The sequence below is a fragment of the Oenanthe melanoleuca genome, chromosome 2 (assembly GCF_029582105.1).
Source record: "Oenanthe melanoleuca isolate GR-GAL-2019-014 chromosome 2, OMel1.0, whole genome shotgun sequence".
NCBI classification, from domain to species: Eukaryota; Metazoa; Chordata; class Aves; order Passeriformes; family Muscicapidae; genus Oenanthe; species Oenanthe melanoleuca.
This window is the reverse complement of record NC_079335.1, coordinates 21,983,400-22,005,700: the sequence shown is the minus strand read 5'-3', so window position 1 is coordinate 22,005,700 and position 22,301 is coordinate 21,983,400. Positions and strand designations below refer to the sequence as shown.

The window sequence follows — 22,301 nt, the reverse complement described above, 5'->3', positions numbered from 1 at the left end:
GATGTGCAGCAAACACAGGAAGGTGAGCTCAGCAACTGTCCTACAGCCTTCTTTCTCCAGATGTATGTCTTCTATGCACAGTAATGTGGGCAAATGGTATTTAGGTGGAGGCTGTTTATAAATCAGCTGAAATACATTGCAAATGATGAACTGCTCTTTAGTAGACAACCTGCTAGAGGGAAGAGAAGCAGGATAATGGACTATATGGTCAGAACAAAAAATTTGGCCTGCCCAGTTAATAGTAGTGTGAAAATAAATGTTGAGATCTAGGGAAAGTCATTATTCATATTTAGAAGATACTGTTACTAAATAGAGAAAAACCTAATTTAAAGGATAAAAAAAATCCAGTTTAAATTTTCTGTCAAATAGCAATGAGAGCCATTGGGTTTCTCTATGAAATCTGAACAACCTCATTATTATGGCTAGACTGAATTTCCACTTCACATTCACTTTTCTTCAATTCACCTTTCCACTTCAACTTCAGAGGTTTTCCCAGAGCCTGTCCTAGCACTGTCACCACCTGCTGGTTGGAATTCCTGTTGGAGAGGCAGCAGTCATCTCAACTTGCCTACCACCTCTGGCTAAGCAGGTTTCTTTCTGTGGAGGGGATTCTCCAGCTAATGATGTTTAAATAGAAGAGAATCTCTGAAGAACCTTCCAGTTTTAATAAATTGGGTTACTATGAACAGAAGCTTTAATATGCCACAACTTTCTATTCTACCCTTTACTTAAAAAGCAAAAAGTAGTTTTATATGAGACCTGTACAACTTCTAAAATACTAGCTAGAAAAAAAACTTCTTCTGGACAATTTACACAACAATGTCTTCTGTGCTTTAAAAACTTTTGTTAGAAGACTTAAAAATACAATGAAGTCTACAAGATACAGATGATAATGAAAAAATTAACTTTCTACTGAGTATGTATTCTAATTATTAAAACAGAAAGGATTTTATAATTGACATCCTACAACATTTTACCACAGTTGTAAGGGCAACACCTCCCATTAATTTTTATGATTTAAACAGTGTTTATTCAGATTATTGTATCTTAATTGCAGAAGAAAAACTAAATTGGCCCAAGTTGTTTTGGGGTCCAATATAGTAAAACCTTAATGTCTTTATGCATTCATGGACCAGGTCCTCAGGGAGCTGACTGAGATCCATGCCCTCCTCAATCTGTGCTTGCCAGCTCTGTGAGTGACGTGGTGACTGGCGCCGTCGCGGCCACAGAGACCACGAAACATTCCAGCTTAAAGTCTTTGCTGACAGGAGGAAAAGTGCAGCAAAACCTCAGCTCTGGACATGAGGAGAGCAGACTTCAGGCTGCTCAGGGAACTAGTAAGAAAAGTCCTCTGGGAAATGTTTCAGAGGTGCTGGGGTCTGTCAGTGCTGGTCACTTTTTAAACATCACCTCCTATGGGCGCAGGAGCAGCAATTCCCCAGTGTCAGAAGTCAAGCAAATAAGGCAGAAGGCTGGCTTGGTGAACAGGGAGCTTCTTCTGGGTCTAAGGCAAAAAAAAGAAGGTGTGTGCCCGGTGGAAGCAAGGTCAAGTGACCTGGAAGAACACAGAGATGCAGCTTGCCACCATAGGGAGAAAATTTGTGGGGCCAAAGCTCAACTGCAGTTGAAGATGGACAGAAATGTGGAGGACAATAAAAATAGATTTCTCAGATATACAACAGCAGAAGGCAGCATAGAGATAACATCAGCCTGTTACAGGATGAGGATGGGCACCTCACAAACAGGGACATGGACAAGGCAGAGGTGTTTAATGCATTCTTTGCCTCTTCAACACAGATGATGGACCAAGGTGGTCTCAGTGCTCTGAGCTGGAGGACCATGGCTGTGACAATGATCAAATCCCACCTGAACCTCAACTTGTGCGGGATCTATTCCTCCAGATGGATCCCTACATGTTTTTGTTCCTGTAGAAAGTCCCAGGCCATAGGATCAGAAAATTCCTTCAGAGTTTGGGAGTTTGGCCTGTGTCCTCCCATTCTCCACACCACTCAGGATTTCCCATTCCTGGGACTACTCCAGGGTCAGGGGTCTCATCAGCTTCTCTGGACATCTCATTCTAGAGAGGCTGCAGACCATATAGAGGAAGCCTACCAGATTAAATACTGGGAATGTTGTATCCTTGGCATTCAGGGGAAACTGAACATTCTCAAAATACATCAAAAATCTGATGTAACAGATTCAAAAGACAAGAAGGAAAGGAAGGGAAAGGCTGAAAAGCCTCATCCCCTGCTCCTCCTCTAACAAACTGTGTGCAATTACTAAATAACCTCCAAAACATGCTACTGGAACTGGGAGACAGGGTAGGATGAAGAAACCATAAACCATACATACCTGGAACAAACTCCAGTAGCTTTATAAACTTTCTACAAATCATTATCACCGAGCCCAGCACAATAGCTATTCTAATCTGTGCCTCTCTACTGTAAAAACTATGTGTTAGGGACACTACTGGAGCTCTCTCTGGATAAGAAAATAAACCTAGGGACCAGAAAGATATTAAAACCTCAAAAAAGCCTAAGAACAAGAGACACATGAATGCCTTCACCCCCAAGAGACATTATGAATTCAAGCAACATGGTTACTGACTGCTTTATCCCAATACAGAGTAATTACAACCAAAATACAATCAGGACAGGTTTTTCCACCTTCTCAAGCCCCACACTGGGTGCCAATTAATCTCTGGGACCTGATGGGATTAATCCAAGAATCCTCAAAGTACTAGCTGATGTAATTGCAAAGCTTCTCTCAAATGCATTGAGCAGTCTTGGGAATATGGAGAGGACCCAGCTGACTGGAAGCTGGTGAACATTGTCCCAACTTTCAAGAAGGGCAAGGAGAACCCTCAAAAATACAGACCTATCAGTCTCACTTCAGTGCTGGTAAAATCATGGAAAAGATTATTCTGGGAGGTATTGAAAAACACCTGGAGGCCAATGCAGTCATTGGTCACAGCCAGCACTGCTTCATGAAGGAAAGCTCTGCTTGTCAAACCTGATTTCCTCCTGTAACAGGGTAACCCACCCAGCTGACCTAGGAAAGCCAGTTAATGTAATCTTTTTGGACTTCAGCAAAGCTTTTGATACTGTCTCTTATACTATCCTTCCTTACTCCCAGCTTCAGTGGGACCACAAGTGACTCACAGCTGGAATTTACTTCTGGCACATTAAAAAGAGGACATTCCTGTATGACAGTCACAGCACAGAACAGGCTGAGAGCTCCCAGCAACTCCCAGCTCCTAGCAACTACAGCAGGGCACTGCTAGATTAGTTAATGAAAGAGAGAAGGTTTATTAAATGCAACAAAATTTGCATTTTGAACTTCATCAAACTCAAACTGCAATGTAAGTATGTGCTAAATATAAACTTTGAATAAAGAGAAACCATATCATACCTGTATATTCAAAGAGACACTGATCAGAAAATTTGAAGCAGCAGCAAGTAAAACTCCCAAGAGCTGAGTCTGCAAATCAGAAAACAAAGAAATACAAAAATACTTACTATTTTAAGAAGAACAATATAATGGTGGTTTTCTGATAGCACATTATAATCCAACCAAAACCAAATTACTGTACTTTCAGTCACTGACTTCAGGCTGCAGTGAGTCAAGTGCTAAGAAATACCTCTGAATCATTGACTAGGGCTTAAGTAGTCAAAAAGTGGGAATAGAAAGGGTTTTGCTGTCCTTCAGTAAAACACCTTCTTAAATCTCATGAAAGACAAAACTAGGCAGGTTTCAGTTGAAAACCACAGACAGGGCTTTTTCCCCCAAAAAAGGACCTGATTTTTACATAATCCAGAAGGAAAGCCATCAGCAATCAAACTGTGCCTACTGGAACACAATTATCTTACATGTTAACATGCAAGATAACTATTTGACAGGGCAGCCAGGAACAGAGGTCTCCTGACAGTTTCTCTCATGTGTTGTGTTATTTCATTAAATAATTTCCTAATCAGACTGTCTAATTTTCAGTAAGATTTGCAAGCTTTCTATGAAGCCAAGAAATTAAAAACATTCAAGCAGGATTCATTATTTTGGAAATAAGTAATTTAAAGATGCTATTTCAGCAAGGTCAAACAACAGGTACTTGATAGAGCTCCTTGTCCACTTTCAAAATGTTCTGACACATGGATTGCAATGTGTCCTAAGTGTATTAAAAACCCATTCAAGGTCACTTCTCTAGTGCTGTGAGGAGCCCCATTAGCTTGTAGAGAAGACAAATATACCATCAGTTTTTATAAACAAGGTCATGGTAATATAACCCAGCATAACAACTGTTTCCAGGCTGTAAACAGCATCCAGCTCTGTGCTTACACTCAGGTTTCATGATACTTATCCAAGAAGGTCCCTGGGCAACTCTGAACATGCAGTGCCTACCAGCCACACCAACATTTATAAAGAGCAACATGTTGTCCCAAAAGCACTTGTGTGTTGGGTTGATGTGGCCAGAAGTGTGTATTCCATCACCATCTGTTGAAGCTGGGTGGGGCAGTGGTTCCTTATCTCCCTGGCACATATTATCTGCTAATGGGCCATCTTTAAACCAGCTGGGGCAATCATCTTTATCTTTTCCCAAACCCATCCTCCCTCCAGGAAGATATCATCTGCTGCTGGCCCATTGAGTCCCACTGTATGACTGATAAAATTACATCATCCCACTGGGAGATGCTCCAGCCAGGGGAGCAGCCAAGCCTTTCCTACCTAGATAAAAACTGAGATTTTGGACAGCAAGTTACCTTCTTTCCACTGGATTCCAGAGGAAAACTGGACCTTTCCACATCATCCCTGGACCTTCAGAGGAAAACTGCACCTTCTACAGGAGCACTGCTCCAGCTGAACCACATCTGCCCCAGCAGGAGGATGCAGCCACCATTTAATGGGACTGCTACCAACACCCTGACTGACTGACAGGGTGTCAGGTTGTATTCTGACTCTGTCAGGTTTGGGATTGTTCTTTGTAATACTGCATTTCTGTTTTAATTTTCCTAGTAAAGAACTGTTATTCCTAATGCACATATATTTGCCTGAGAGCCCCTTAATTTCAAAATTATAATAATAATTTGGAGGGAGGGGGTTTACATTCTCCATTTCAAAGAGAAGCTTCTGCCTTTATTGGCAGACACCTGTCCTTCAAACCAGGACAACTTGGAGGGGGGATTGTTGTTGAGGCTAAATAGCTCCCAGACTAAGAAAAAGCATCCCCAAAAGTGTGAAGAAACAACAGCCTTATTACAAATCAAATATTTAAGCCAAACAGCAGATTCCAACTGTTCCCAGCCCCTGTGTTTCTGCAGTGGCTTGGAGTCAGCAGGAGGAGCAGACAACAGAACTGCTCTGAGAAGTGCTGGGCTGCCTGCCAGGTGTCACCAAGACATGACTGATGGGTCCAAGGGGATTCAGAGAGAAGAATGCAGGAAGTGAGAGGGTTCCCTCTGCTAACTGTTACAGCATCAGTGCCACAGCTTGTGTGCAAGCAGCATTCAGTGAGCAGCATCGCTCAAGATTTTAGCCCACAGCCTCTGGTGCACGGCCACTGAAGGTCCTTCCCTTCTTGCATCCTCTCTCTGGGATCCTCCAGTGGGTGTTCCAGCAGCATGTCCTGGGCTCTCTCACACACACACACACTGTTTTTCGTGCTCTGGGGACACACCTGGCTGGAGCCAGTAGGAAGTGTGTGATGTGACACCTCAGCACAGACATCCTGCTGGGATCACTGTCACAGGGACACTGCAGCCTCCTCCCACTCTGGGGACATCCCTGCTGGGATCACTGTCCCAGGGACACTGCAGCCTCCTCCCACTCTGGGGAAATGCTGGGACACCACCAGGCCTTGCACAAGCAGAGGGGATGGGTTTTCCTTACTTATGCCTTAATCCTGAGCACTGATCTTGCCCAAGGTTTGACCACTTCATCCTGCACACACGGCAGCATCAAAAACAACTAAACCAAAACTGTTTTCCTGCTCCTGAAGACTTGTACTACTTTTTAAATGACAACATGCTCCCTTGTGAGGAGGTGGAGAAGTGGCCTTGTCAGCCTCGTCATGAGGTGTTTAAGAAAAAGGAGGCAGAAGGGAATAGAAAACAGAAACTGCCCCCTCATTTGCATCATGGTTTTATTGCACTTACATTAGGAATTGTAACAAGTCCCCACTAGTCCCAGCAGAGAGTTCATTCTCTCTGTGGCTCTTTGTTCCAGAGACTGATCCTATTGCTATGGCTGCATCCCTGGATGCAATCCCTTGCAGCTCCTTCTTCCCAGTTTTCAGCTGGGGGTCACAAATCTGGCACAGGACTCAGTAGGCAACCAGCACACCAGGGAGGAAACACCACTGATCCTAAGCCAGACCACAAGAGGGTCTCCATCCAGCTCCTGAATGTAGCTGGTGAACAGAGGATGAGGTCATGTGTTCCACTGGTCATCTAGAATAATGTGCTAAATCAGATCCATGTGTGGGTACTGCTGATGACCTGAGTGCCTCTAGAGGCTGTGAATCAAACCTCCAGCAGTGGGTTTTCCAATGTCCTGCATCATGGGTGTCCTCCCCAGAACAGCAACTGCTTTTGCTGCTTCACCAGGTACCTGTGAGCTTGGCTCAGTTATCACTGTGGGACACATGAGATTTCTGTGATGATGACCAGCCTGTGTCTGAACAGAAACAATCTTACAAAGGTCGGTTCTCTTCTTGGAGAATCACAGAATGGTTTGGGTTGGAAGGGACCTTAAATATAATTTAATTCCAACCTCTCTGCTATGGGCAAGGCACCTTCTACTACACCATGTTAGTCAAAGCCCCATCCAACCTTGAACATTTCCAGGAATGGGGCATCCAAAATTTTCTGTGCCAACTGTTCCAGTGCCTCACCACCCTCATTGTGCAAGGCTTCTTCCTTGTATCTAGCCTGTATCTACCATCTTTTAGCTTAAATCATTATGCTGTGATGCTCCTGTGCCTAACTTAAGCAACCTCCTTGTCTGCACACAAGAGAGAACAGTGCATGTGTATGATCAAGGCAAATGTGTAGTGGCAGGCTGGGCTCAAACCTCACCCTCATAGCTCAGTCACTTTATTGCAATGACCACATTTTCACCTGAGTGTTGCTGTTGGCATATATACTGCACTGCCTGCTGCAGGCTGACAGGTGTTCCTGAGCTCTGCTGAGATGGTGATAGCACCATGCTTCCAAACACAGGGCTGGACAGACCCCCAAAGATTAGAGCAGAGCACGATGCCCCGAGGAGGTCAAATAGCACATGGATGCATTCAGGGAGATGAGATGAAAGGACAGTAAAACCATGCAGCTACAGCATGGCAAAACTGTCTCATGTGGGCTCAAACTCATACATGCTTATATTAAATTAAAAAACGGGGGGAAATGCAGTAAAGAGGAAAATTACATTGCTGACAAATCAGAGTGAATCTTAAATCAGCAGGCAATTTCTAACAAACCAGGGTTACCACATTCAGCACTGCTCAGAGGAGAAAAAATAGGATAGCATATCTCAGGCTAGGGAAACCATACATGAATGAAAAACGACCTGCAACTGAAGACAGGTCACAGAATGGTTGCTGTACTGCCCTTAAGGCAACCAGAGTCCCTCTGTTCCCATCTTATCATGTGAAAGGCTTCGTTATTTGTGCAGTGTCTGCCATTTAATATCCTTCAGAGGCTAAAGGAGTGGTGGAACAGCCAGATTAATAAGAAATAAACATGATATTCTCTGAGTTTCCAGTTGTGATATCCAGTTGTGATATCATCCACAGCACTGCAGAGCTTCCCACACATAAGTTTCAAGACAAACCTCAGTTGGGGAATTCAGTTGCAGACACAACTTCAGAGCCATGGTACTACTTCAGTCAACTAAGGACTTCTACAGGAAAGAGCTTTAAATATTCAAAACTGTTGGCATAAAATGCAAGTTTCTTCATCACCAAAACATCTGTCTGAGCATACAGGCCACTTTGTCAGACCCCAGATTTCAAACTGCTGACACATTCTTCCAGTGCTTCCAAGTGCATGAGGCTTGTCACAGAAACATCTTGCCCTTAAGTTTCCCAGAAAATAAGAAACAATACAGAAATTTAATTTACTTCACTTTAATATGTTTTGGAACAAATAATGAAAGTCACCTACCCACTTTGAAGTCCTTCCTAGATAACCCCTGAGCACATAGATCATGGACCGAGATTGTGGATCTGCCAATATTTTACTTGGTGGCAAAACAGGTTTGAGAAATGCTTTCCTCTGGCCTGCTGCTCCCTCACTGTTTTACTTAAGTGCCTGAAATAATCCATCCAAAACATATCCCATTACCACTATGTTCTTTATCAGCCACCTGCCAATGTTTAACACTAAAGGTGGGTCAAAATTCACAATCTACAGAAGGGTTTTTAACTGGTGGCCCTGTGCAGTTTGTCAGGGGTGACACTGACCTGTGTGACAGGGGGGGAATGAGTTCTAGAAAAGGCAAATTCACCTCAAGCAAGGCACCCTCAGCACCCACCTGGCATCCCCATCCTAGCCCTGTGAGGGTCCTGCACAAGCTGAGGTGTGGGGGAAGGAGGTTTGAACCATCAGCCAGCAGAAATCCATTTGTCACATGGAGTGGCAGCACATTGCTATTCAAAATAAGTGAGCAGCAGTGGCTGGGCACAGTCCTGCTCCCAGCACTCAGGCAGGACCTGATGCTTGTTTACCAGAGCACCTCTTCACATCATTCTGACAGTATTTTAAAATGACATTTTACATCCAAAGTCTCTATTTATTGTCAAAGTAAAATAAGGGTTTTATGGCAAACGAAAGCCAGGTGGAAATCTGTATTTTTGGCAATAATTCTTATCACTTGCAGACTAAAATCTGCATTGGAGACTCAGTTATATGGTGAAATGCAATTTATCCATATTATATGCGTGTTTTCCTAAAGCACATTAAACTGTAGTTGCCAGGTCTGTGAAATGAAAACTTAGAAAAAGAAACCTAATTTGCATTGACTGAAAGGTATATACCATTATTTGTGGAAATTTGCAATGCCTATAAATTGAACTGATGAGCAGAAAAAACCCCAAACACTTTAAATGTCTGTTGTCAGCTCACTCATCAAGGCTAGTTAAACTGTTGCTTCTATTTTTTCTTGATTTCTCCATGTATTTGTGATCTAAAGGTGTTCCCACCAATTAATTGGTGTGTACTGTTTCAACAGCTATGCATCATTTCCAATAACTGGGATTTTGTCAGACCTCAATGGATCTTATTTAAAAAAAGAGAAAGGGGTGGAACACATTCTAAATTTCCAATTATGAGTTAACTCTGAAGCAAGAGGAATTCAGAGTCCTTAACAAAAAACATATTTTTCAAAGAGCTACCATGTGGAATTGGGAGAGGCTTATAATTTAGTTATTATTATTCACAGAGCTCTGGCTGTACTCAGTACTTTACAGATGTATAAATAAAACAAGGTCCTTGTTCCAATGGTTTTCATAGTGCAATTCATATACTCAGATATGAGTTAAGGTCCATATGAAGTACTGAAGGACAGCTGAAATGAGAGTGAGAGGGCAATTACCAGTGTGGAAACATGAAATTAAAATACATTTGATTTGTTCATTGTGACATAAAAGGAAAAGGACATTGTTCAGTATGTGAGAAAGAGAGAATTAAAACATTTGGCATCATTGCTGTTATAAATAGAGAGAGGAGACTTGGTAACTACATTACCTCACAAATTTAAAATATGTCTTTTTCCAGAAAAGTGACAAATTACAAAGGCTGGAATGAAAACCTGGTAAGTTATGAAAAGGTGGGAGAACTTGAGAGGATACAACAACTATAGAAGTGGGATTCTTATATTTATATCTGTGTTTTAACCACTTTCATGAGATCCTATTTATATTCATCACTCTGACTATTTTAATTAATATACATAGCAGGTAACAAACTGAGCTGGAGAATATGAACTGTGAAATAGATTAACTAACTAACTTTTTATGTGCTTACTAAGGTTATACACAAATATGTCCACCCACTATATTGTTAACAAGCCTAGAATCACAAGTTGAAAAAGTATTTAAATTGAAAAAGACCTCTCAGATAATTCAACCATTAATCCAATACTGCCAAGTCCATCACTTAAACCCTAAGCACCAAATCTATATGCCTCTTAAACACCTTCAGAGATGATGACTCAACCTCCTTCCTGGGCTGCCTGTTCCAATGTTTGAGAACCTTTTCTGGGAAGAAATTTTTCTTACTATTAAAACCTTTCCTGACACAACCTGAGGCCATTTCTTCTTGTTCTATCCCTTGTTACTAGGGAGACAGAATCACCCACCTCACTACAACCTACTTCAGGTAGTTCTAAGAGACCATTATGAGTAGAATTTTTTTTTCCTTTTTGAAGAGTTAAAACCAAATCTCTCAACTTCTACATCTCAATTTTTTATTCTCAGGAATGAAATCTTAAAACTAGAAATAAATGGCAGAATGGAGAAGGTACAGAATGGATTTTTATACTTTCTCCAAGAACAGCCTGTGATACTTTGGGGCACTTTAGTTTCTCGGAAATTTTGCTCCATAATCAAAGACTATTTCATGTTTTTAATAATGCCTGCATGATTGCAAATAAAAACTTCTCCCATGACTGTATAAAAACATCAATCATAGCTGAAAACATCTTAATAAAAGATTTTCTCAAGTACCATCACGTATCGTCTCCATGGCAACCACAGAAATTGCATACCAGGAAAAGCAAGAATAGGATTACAAACTTTTGCCAGTTTCCAGGTCCCACAGGAGAAACAGGGAGGCCAGCTAGCACTGCCTGACCAGCTTGTCCCACAGAATGGCCTTGGGCATGGGCTGCCCAGGAACAGGCTTTCTGGATATTTCTGTTTGACCCACCTAATTCCTGGTGTACAAGGTAAGGTCCAAGCCAGACCACTCCAAGCCTAGGAATGTTAATCCCCAGAAGCTACAGTCTGGCTCACACTGAAAGGCTGTGCTGCTCCTATCCCAGCTTAATGTGGCTCCCTGGACCCCTAAACTGAGAGCCAAGGAGGTGACACAAGGCTTATGGCAAGCTCAAAATCTGAACAACTGAGTAAATAGTGCTGTTCAGGGTCACATCAGGCAGGGCAAGGCACAAGAACTCTTGGAGAGATGTCTCACTCTGCATGTAGACACAACCTCTGCATGGACACACAAATGTGCCTCCAAGCCAGGCACAGAGAGCTCATTCCCTCTTGTTACTGCAGTACAAGTCCTGCTGAAGCACAAATGAGATATTTCTGACTCCACCTCAGTCAGAAACAGAAAACCCTGACAGAAATGTAACCAGCTTAATACATTATTTAGCAAATCCTCAAAAGAATTTTTATATAAAAAATCTCCCTTTAGCAGTTGAGAGGAATGGCATGCCTCTTCCAGCATGCACCTCTCCAGCATCACTTCCAAACAAAGGCAAGCTTGTCTAACTCAAATAATCTTCTGTTAGCTGTAACTAACTGTTCCTTTGCTCTTCACAAAAAATGCTTCTCAAAATCACAGCCTGAGTGACCATGCTCAGTTGTTGAAACACAGAGTCACCCATCTCAGACAGGCAGGAAATCACAATGATTCCAAAACAGTGACATTTCAGAAATATTCTAACAGGAGTAACAACAGGGCAGGGAAAAAAAGAAAAGACCTGACTGCATTTAGAATGAAGTTGGATTCATCCATTAAAAGAATTACTTGATTTTATGGCAGGACAAGGAGAAGCCCAAAGGCCCTTCCAGTCTGCTGTTCCTGCTCTGCAATAGTTCCCTGCTTTCCTTCCTGCACCTCTCACACTTGGCTCTCCTAGTTGCATATCCAGAGGGAGTGTTAATAATTTACAGATAGTTCCTAAAGCAAAAAAAAAAAAAGGGAGTTAGTGCACTCCAGAAGGCAGAACCTTCTGCTTAGCAGCTTTATTCATTTAAATATAAACAACTGCTAGATTATCAGTGGTGATCTAAAACAAGAGGTCCTGCTCTCTCTGAAATATTCACATGTATGTAGATGGTGCATACACACAAACACACAGCTGGATGCTTTTAATTTGCAGATACTTAAGTTCAAAACTGTAAGATGCAAATCTTGGAACAAAAAAAACCCCAACAACTCTGAAGGAATGGCCTCACATGCAAGTTTCTTGCAAGGGCCAGAGATAGGTAGCAGGTTCCTGTTTGCTCAGCTGTGACACAATGCAGTTGTACATTTTGACATTTTACTACAAACTGTATTTTACTGGTTTAAAGTAAAAAAGTATTACTAGCATTTTGTAATTCATGGTGAATGCTGACATAAAGAGTAGGTGTTTAGTTCACTAAAATCCAAAGCATCTACTTCATAGCTGCCTTCTGCAAGAGAAAACTAAAGTCAGTGTTGCTGAATGATCCCTTCTACGTACCTTTAACACCTTTTCATATGCTCTGTTGTACTTACAGAGATAACAAGGTGGTGATGTTTTTTCCTAGTTTTGAGTATTGTTGGTCTTTCAGCAACTGCATTTTATGTGGATTCTCCAATATAGAACTTGCTGCCTTTTCTTCCTGCTATTTTAACATCAGTATATCATATACTGGTTATAGAGATTCTTCTTGACAGGGATTACTATGGGAATGGGGTCAGGAAGATAAATTCCTTTTCAGGAATTAAAGAGATGAAGGAGAACTGAGTATCCTATTCATGAGCCAGATGCTATTATCTCTCACATGTATGCTTTTTAAACCATGCACTGCTCTTCAGTTTGTCCTGGCAGTCTCTGATGTGTGGTTATCACAGCAACCAGCAGCCCAGCCTCATGCAGCTGGAGCCACTCTTCCATCAAGATGGGGGAGAAAATTGGAAGGGTAAAAGCACAAAAACTTGTGGGTTGAGGGAGAGACAGTTTAATAGATAAAGCAAATGCTGCATGAGAAGTAAAGCAGTATCAGAAATTCATTCACTGCTTCCCATAAGTGTATAAGTGTTCATCCATTTCTACAAAAGCAGGGATCCATCATGAGTTATGGCTGCCTAGGAATGCCAAAGCCAAATGTCCCCTTTTCCCCTTCTTCCTGCTGCTTTGTATGCTAGGCATGACACCATATGGCATGGAATATTCTTTGGTCAGCTGGGGTCAGCTGTCCCAGCTGTGTCCTCTTCTGGCTCCTTGTGCATCCCCAGCCCACACACTGATGGGGCAGCAGGAGGAACAAAACACACCTCAAAGCTGTGCAAGCACTGCTCAGCAGTAACTAAACATCCTGACTGCTAGCAAATCCAAAACACAGGCCACACAAAGAAGAACATTAACTCTGGCAAAAACAGTACAATTGTCAAGAGACAGAACTAGGGTCTTGATCAGGTGCAAGCTGCTATTATTTGTTTCACCAAAGATTCTGCAGACACTGCAAGCTTTGCTCTTGGTCATCTTGACATGATGACTGAGTCATTGCTGCATGATAACACAGACACTGAATGAAAATGCTCATGGTGCTTTAGTCACTGCTGGGAGCAAAAGACTGTCACAGAAAGAGAGAGAAACAAAGGAAAGAAAATAATGTGATAAGAAGTCAACAACTACAAGAGCCTTGTGACAATTTCAAAGCAGAAAAAAATCCCCAAACCCACAACAATACCCCAAATAAAAATGGGAAAGAAACACGAAAAATAGTATGTTGGAGTCATAAAGCAAAGTAAAAATGGAGTCACAATCTATTTACTCCCAAGCTGGAGCCTAAAAAATTAAACTAGGTTTTAACTGGGAGTTAACTGTGTGGGTACAAGTCTGTTATGCACACAACCCCCATATTTTGGTTGTTTTTCACAGGAGCATCTTTACAGAGGAGACATCCTTGGCTGTTGAAGAGAAGGGCTCCAAGTACAATCCATATCAGCTGGCAAAATTACTTTTTTTCCAGCAGGATGACAGTCAAGTCATCCAACATGTTAGCTAGGACTCTGGTGGAGATTTCAGCCCCCATGAGGCTGATTTGGCTCTAGGGAATTAAATGTCAGCAAGAGGTATTCTTGTCCACAAAGAGATATGCATTTTTCTGTTACTACATCACCTCAGCCACCATGAAGAAGCCCTGTCCAAGCAGCCAGTGTTTGCTTTGCTCTGAGTCATTGTTTTTGTGTGCCAGGACTTTCTCAAACCTTGCACTTCACCACAGATCTCTACATTGCAGGGCTGTTTCTGCAAAACACAGTGGGATACAAAGGGAAATACAGCCAGAGAGTGGCTGTGGGCCTCACCCAAGAGTTAAACTATTCTGTCATTTCTTGCTATCGTACTTCCATCATCTCCCTTCATTTCCCCATTACAGGCACAACAGTTAATATCACCAAACAGGGCCAAAGCTTCTGGCCTAGATGATGTAAAGCAACCATGAACATCATTGAGGAGAGTGCAGTTATACCAGTTACGCCTCAGTGTAAGCAGCACATGTCTGTTTAGTTTGATATTGACTATTTACTTTTGAGCACACTGCAAATATCCATTTCTTAAGAGCTCTGCTCCAGGGCTGGTGTTGATTCACACACCAGCTGGCTGTTCTTTGAAGCTGCTGGCCACAAGTTTCAAAGTCCATATTAGTCAAAGCATGGGAAGCATATCTCCCAACTGCTCACACCAGTGAATGCCATTCTTCTGGGACAATCCATGGTGACGTTATAAACATGAGCATAACAATTTATGCATGTCACCAAAACTCCAGATGAAATAATCACAGTCTCCAGTTACCAGGTTAGTCAAAGGTCCTCACCTCCCTTATGACTAAAGCCTTGGGTTTTGAGTTTGGTCAGATTTCTGCTTGAGTGATTAGGGCTTTTTTTATTCCTTCAAAGAGGACCTAATCAGATATGGCAGACTGTTGGAAACAAGCAAGGATAAGATTCAGACTTTTTTTTTTTTTTTTTATCAGAGCCCAGAGCAGACTTCCAGACCATAATAAAAGTAGGATCACACTTCAGCTCCAAAGAGCAGTGCAGTCTTTGGATCACAAAATCTTAAGGGGCTGGTGTTACAGATGAGATTTTACATGAAAGACAACTTTTATTTTGAAAATTACATCAATGAGTATTTTCCTGTCAATATACCCAGACAAACTGCCTCATCAAGGAGTCAAATGAATGCCAGGGCAAATGAAGCAGCAGAAGCACAGATTCAAGGTGGGAGCAACACTACTCCTTTGTGTGACAGCAATGTCCTAGATCCACCCAGCAACCTCATGAAATCTCAGGAACAGACAGGTGTTGGTATGAGCAGCCAGACTTTCACCCTACATCACTTTGCAGCTCACAGACATGCTGTGAGACTCGAAAATCAACACTGTGGCCACAGCCAACTTAATTTAAAGTCATTACTTGTAGACTAGTCTAGAAGATGGGAGCAGGAAGGGCAAAGCCCTACACTGAGCCAGGCACCTCCAAAGCAGCCTAGGGATTCAGATTCATCCCATGCCTGGTCTTCCCCACTCAATGCTGACTACAGGGAAGAGAAGGACTCACCCTGCTCTGCTGGCTCCATAGCTCAAGCCCTCCAGTCAGTGGCTAAGCTGGATATCAGACACAGCCTGCACTAGGCACCCCATTTTTCTGTAACATACCATTTTGAAGCAGTCCAATGCAAAACTAAATTCTGCACTAGGTAGGATATGTGTAATTAGTGACTCAAGTTTCCTTGCATCTGTCTTCTGCACCCCACTTTCTGACAAATGACAAGTATTGTAATGTTCCTTACTGCCTAGAAAATTCCTAATTAAAGTTCTCACGCCTCTTAAAATGGATTAGTGTAATTACAAAGCTCCTGTTTAACTTGCTGTCACCTCAATCGTCAGAAAAAAAAATCACATGCAAATGTTCTTTAATGTCCACAGAAAAAATTAAAACTCACTTTATCATAGCATCTGCTGGGAAGGGAAGCATTGAAAACAGTCTGAGATTTGTGAAAAATAGCCCAGTGAGAATCAGACAACAGACACTCAGAGAAGCTATAGCTGGTGCCTACCATGGCCCCAGCTCTGCCAAGAGCATTCATTTCCAATGTCCTGGATGAGCTGTCCAGGAAAAGCTACCAAGACTTCTTCAAAATTAATCGTGAGGTATCAGCCCAAATAAAAGGGTTTTCAGCCTAAATAAAAGGGTTTTGCTCACCAGCTTCTGTTGTGAGGAAACACTCCTGCAAGCAGCTCTGCCAGCAATGCTGAAGAGAAGAAAATGTCCAGAATAGATGAACTGTTAGTTCAGCTTTTGCTTGGAGCTGTGTGCCCAGCTCAGAATGTGGAGCTGGGCTGGTCTGCTGCTCTCTGTGCCCAGCACCACCCTGGGCTCAGCAGGGAAATGCCACATGACTCCTTCCAGGCTTTGCAGGGGGAACCCAAGCAGGGTACTAGAGCCCTGCCAAAAACACACACTGGAAAATTCTGTTCTGGGACCCAGAGAAGTGCCTGGTGGAAACCAGATAAGCAGGTCACTCCTCAAGCAGGTTTATAAAAGTGCACACTGCCTCCAGTCCTTGGGCTACTCTCCCACTGCTGCAGACCTGCTGCCCACGTCCAGCCTCCTTTATATTCAGAGGTATAAACAGCTCCATGGTATCCTCCCAGTCTGCTTGCAGTGGTTGATGGAAAAACCCCCATATTTCCCCATGGAATTTGAAAGCTGGGATGATACAGACATGCTTAGAGTATTGTGCAAAGGGGCAGGCAAGGGTGTAATGCTTTCCTGTACTTATTTCCTTTACCTTTGAGTAGCAAGTTCCCAAGCAGCAGCTGATCTCTCCTTAAGCTGGAGGCTGCAGTCTATAAGCTGTGTGCTGATGTTCAGCACAGCAGAATGGATGTATGAGGTTGAAAAAAGATTTGGGAAGTATTTTCTAACCAGTGTATAATTCTGTCTTCTTTTGTCAGCTTCTTGGTCACACTAAAGCTAATCAGAACACGACCCTCAGCAGATCAGACCAGCAGCTCTGGCACAGCCTGAGAGCTTGTGTGCAAGCTGGCCCAGTTGACAGTCCTGCATTTATGAGCCAAAGCCACAAATTGTTTTCTAGCAGAAACTAGTTAAATGGGCACTAAACCATGGAAAGTTGCTGGATTCTTGACAGCAGAACAACACCAGCAAATCATGCAATGCTGCTTCTTGCTTCTGGCTGCAATGGGCAGGAACTGAAATACAGGAGATTCCATCTGAATATGAGGAAGAATTTTTTACTGTGAGGCTGACAAAGCACTGAAACAAGCTGCCTGGAGAGGTTGCAGTCTCCTTCTCTGGAATGATTCAAAAGCCTTTTGAACACAATTCTGAGTAATGTGCTCTAGGGGTCCCTGCTTGAGCAGGGAGGTTGAACTAGATGATCTCCAGTGATTCCTTCCAACCATACCCATTCTGTGATTGTGTGCTTCATTATAACATTTAAGTTCTGAATTCCCCTATGAGAGAGTCAAAAAGATTGTATTTGAAAAGGTGAACAAAGTCCTCTTCCTAAGTTTTGATTTATTAGGGCTGAAAATAATGTTTCTCTAATACCTAAGAAATGGTATCCATTTTCTCCCAAACACATTTCCCAATAAGATAAAGGAAACTGAAACTGCATGAACTCTGAAATCTGACAGGTAAAGGACAACAGGATGAAAGAGAGTCAGCATTTTGATACCCTTGTTTGCTTTCAGTGAACAGTTTGAGAATAAAGAGCTGGAGGGATGGTGTTGAACAGGAAAAACTTCACTGCAGTCTTCACCAGCAGAAAGTGAGTACAGTGAGTGCAGTGAGTACACCAGCAGAAAGCTGGGTGAGGACATTTGTCTCTCCCCATGCTCAGGGACTGGTTTACTGATTAACCTGGAAATCCTAACATCTACAGTGCATCAGGGAGCAGACTGGAGACTCAGGTCTCCTACAAAGATTGAGAAAATAGCTTTAAAAACCCCAGGAGGGTTTGCCTTCACCTTTAACAGCCTTTCTCTTTGTTCCTGCAAAGACATCCTGATTGAATCCCACCTGTTCTGTGGCCATTCTGCCCTCTGACCCACCCTTCCTATGGACACCTTGACTTGCTCTAGAGCTTTTCCTAATTGAAAGCCATGGGTGGCAATGTCATTGCTGAAGTGTCCTGGTGAATGTTTGTAGGGATGTACCATGACAACATTTTTCTCTGGTGATGGTGCCAGCTAAAGGGACTCTCACTGTTTCTGAGGTGCTTCCTCAGCCAAGGCAAATGGAGAGAAAATCTTTCTCACAGCCACACAATGGGTCAGGCACATCCTCACCACCTGCCAGGCTGTGAGAGACTCTGAGGGGACAAGAGGCCACAGATCCATCTGAAGGAACTGTCAGCATTGTCAACCCCTAAATACAGAGCAGAAATTATTTATTCCTACAACCCACAAAATAAGACAATCTTTCGAGGTGGCTGTCAGGGCAGCCAGTAATAACTCAGTGACAGGCAAAGAGGGAAAAAGAAGCAGAAGTGAAATAAATTTCTATCTCTGGCTCAGCTTCCTCACTTGAACAACTACACAGAGCAGACATGTGCAATGCTGAGTTACAGAGCAGTTGCTATGGGGCTCTGAGGGTTTGGAACGAGCTGCCCTGTAAGGTCCCTTCCAACCCAAACTACTCTATGATTCTATTACATCTGAGCTCTCAGTGACTGTTCTCACCCAGCTGCTCTCTTCTACTCTGATGAAAAGTTAAACCAAAATCAATACTGTAGATAATAATCTCAACTAATCCTGCAAGTCATTTTTGTCCATAAACAACAATATTGTAAATAAGTAAAAACCTATGAGAAGTCTTGAGGGAAATAAAAATATATTACACTGAGGCAATTACATACACTTTCTATTAAGCAGACAAAACCCACATGTTGTGGTTTCCTACACTCATTACTCCAGCAGACACAAAAATATTACAATATTAGTTTGCAGAAAACACTTCAGGTAACTGAGTACATATTTCATCTGATTTTACTGCACCATTAAACACTCATATCCCCTAACACACCATGCCTATACAGGGAGGGCTGTGGGAGCACAGCTTGGGTGCTGCTGGCTTCAGAGATGCAGCTCCTCAAGCAGTATCAACCAAGCTGATGCCAAGGAGAAATCCTACCTCTACCTTTTTTTTCCCCATGGCCATGTATGCCTCTTTCTACTCTTATGCCAACAGGTAGCATCCAGTCAGCCTGATCAGGGACCTCTCAGGAGAATAATCCCAATGAAATCAAAAGACAAAGAAATGTAATTCCAACACAGAGGCATTATACTACACAGCCTCTTTAAGATCTTCCAGGGAGTTGAGTGTTTGCAGACATCATTCAAGACACCATTCATCACTCAAGTGCCGTGGTTTTCCCTGCAGAATGTGTCAGATGTGCTGCTCCTGCTGGATGTGTCTGATGCCCATGTGGCACCAGGCAACTGCAACTGGCAGCTGTGCCAAGCCCCTCATGTCCAGGAGCTCTTGAAAGGGGATCTCACACTTTCACCTCCTGATGGGGTTGATAAATGATGCCCCAAAAGTAACTCACCTCAGCTGTATTGGGATGTTCCCAGGCAGACCAGAGGCAGTGCAGCTATGGTCTCTTGTAGACCTCCTTTCCAAACCAAGAGGACAAAATGACCTCAAGAAAAGAAGGGAAAGAGCCCCTGTGTGAAGACCTGAAAATGGGATGATCCACTGATTCACAGCCAGGATAGCCATGAATGGGAGGAGGAAATTGTTCCTGAGGCTTCCAAAAATGTAAAATGTGAAAATGGGGGTGGTCAGAAGAATTTAACTGTTGGAAAAATTAAGGTTGGCATCAACACATGACCCATAGGTACCCATTACTGCTCCAAATCTACAACTAAAGTAAATAAAAGAACAGAATATCAGTTTCACCACAGACACCCAAGCAGTCTATCATTATATTAAAATTATATCAAATATCATTAAGGTCTACCCAGAAAACTACCATGTTTAAAAACCAGCAGTACTCATGCAACAACCCCAAGGAGTACAGGAGCAGGACTGGCAGGTTTTCCAAGCAAACAAAACTCCCCTACCACCTTGACATGCAGGTGGGTATCTCCCTGCCATGGGAATTCCCAGTTGCTGCCATTTTTTTGGCAGCTGCACAAGCTCACAGCCTTGGCATCCTAATTCACAACCCCACAGTAAAAACATGGGCTCCACATTCTTGTCTCCCAGTAGAGACCCCAGCCCTGGTCCTGACTGCCACCAGCCACCAGTCAGGAGTCCTGCTGCACCAGGGACCTAGGCATAGGAATTCCCAGTTTTCCTTCACTCTGAGAACATGGGCCTGAAAAATGCACCCTGCCAAATGGATATCCACCCAGTAGCAAATGCAGAATCCAGAGGGGAAAGTTTTTGGGACCTTCTTCAGGCTATCATCTGCTACTGGGCTGCTCCCAGAAAAGGAGAGCAGCTAGCTGCAAGCTGTTTCATGCACAATTTATACCAATACTTTACATCATGAAAAAGTGGTTTGCCTCTTACACAGAGAAAATCAAGAATGTTGGGTACCCTTACATGCCTTCCAGTTTGTGAAACAAAAAGCAGGGAAAAGGTAAAGGGTTTAATCAACCTTCAATTAATTTTTATTGTTAGCAGATGCTTCAAATTGCTAGTTCCCAGGGCTGCTTCAGTCTCTCTTTTGCAGTTGCCTAAATCCATTGTCAGCCCTGACAGCGACAGAAACACAGATGACAAAAACCAGTGATTCTCTAGCACAGAACAGAACAGCTCTGCCCAGCTCCTACTCAGAAAGGAGTGCCTGGAGGGAGAGCCAGGGCAGAGCAGGCTGAGCAATGGGGTGAAGAGGGAGCAGAGCCAGCAGCAGCAGGTGCTGGGATGGGGCTCTCCAGAGGACACAGGAGAGAGGCTGAAATCAGTGCCCCTCTCCCCAGGCCCTCCTGCTCCTGGTGCTGCAGGGTGGCACTCACCTTGTGTGCGCTGTACCAGGGGCCAGACAGGGACCCGCTGCCGGTGCCTGCACGCCCAGAGGATGCATTCCAGGTGCCTGGGCTGGTGTCCATGTCCCTGCCCCAGGCCCCAGCCACTGGCCATGCCATGCACTGTCACACCAGTGGGGAGGGGTGGCTGAGCAGGACGTGGCACTCTCTTCCTGCTGTGGGGAAGGATCTCACCTGGGTCACTGCACACAGGTATGTGCAGCCAGGGCTGCAAGAGCTGCTGTGCACCAGCACACCCTTAGCTGGGGAGTAGTTGGAGCATAGCAGAGAAAGGGGAGCTTGACAGAAGGTTTTGCTGCTCCTTCCCAGGGCTTTCAGGTGCCTTTTTTTTCTGTCTCTGACTTCCCCAATGCCCCACCCTGCTCTAAAGAGGCAGCCTGGGAATTTAACTCCTTCAAAACAGTGCCGAAATCTAATAGTTAAGTATTAATTCTTCACTGCTAGATTGCAAAACTTAGAAAGAAAACTTCTTGTTCCCAAGGCAAATAGTCACTTACATAAATTCTTACTTATGTCCTTATTTTTCTCTTCCAACTATTTCCTGAATAGTTTCTTTGTAGAGACTTCAGGCAATGTGCTTATTCCCAGTCTGTGGCTTTATTCATTCATCCTTTTAGTTTTGATTTGATCATTTATTTCTTCTGGGGAAAACAATGCTAAACAAGGTCATTAAAGGGAGTGTAGAGCCAGCAAGGTAAGAGCTTGGCAGAATTACATAGGAGATAGGAGCAGGCTTCTAGAAAAGCATAGAAAGGAATATTAAGACTACCTGTTCATGTTCTGGGCAATACAACTGTGTGCAATCCAGAGAGCTCATACTGTACCTTGGAGGAACTGACTGGTATCAGTTCATTCCATTGCTCAACTGTGTCTGAAAACACCCAAAGTCCTGACAATCATTGCAGCAGAAAAGGGTCAGTGGGCATTATTCTGCTCTCTGCTGCAATGGTTTTCTCCTACTCTTGAGAAGAACTGGCACTGACTGCTTAGTCCCAGTAGGGCTCGTGGTCCTACCATCAGCAAGATGCACTGAGAGGGAGAACAAGTCAGCATGCAGGATAGCAGGCTGGGACTGAGCTTCCAGCAGGCAAGGAGATCTGATCCCTAACAGAAATGAGCAGCAGCAAAGCTGACTGCCAGTGTGATTAATTTGGTCAAAAATAGAAGAAGCACACAATTACAGGAAAGAAACTGTAGTTAAATTAATACTTTCCAACTTGAATGCACAATGTCTCAGCCACAAGGATGTTATTTGAATGCAGACAGAATGTGATATAGAAGACACAGAAGTGGCAAGGTA

The 22,301-nt window shown here is 43.2% G+C and overlaps 1 protein-coding gene across 2 annotated transcripts in view; it reads right to left on the bottom strand.

Moving 5' to 3' along the window:
* Nucleotides 1-21,351, bottom strand: part of NIPAL2 (NIPA like domain containing 2) — a 50,133-nt gene extending 28,782 nt beyond the window's left edge. Inside the window, exons 1-2 of one of the 2 annotated variants that reach the window (XM_056484103.1) lie at nt 20,972-21,351; nt 3,412-3,480 (exon numbers count right to left, since the gene is read on the bottom strand). In XM_056484103.1, the coding sequence (XP_056340078.1) occupies nt 3,412-3,480; nt 20,972-21,095 (193 nt within the window). In that variant the 5' untranslated portion in view covers nt 21,096-21,351. The remainder of the gene's footprint in view (nt 1-3,411; nt 3,481-20,971) is intronic. The other variant, XM_056484102.1, reaches the window with a different exon arrangement.
* Between the last annotated feature and the right edge of the window lie 950 nt (nt 21,352-22,301).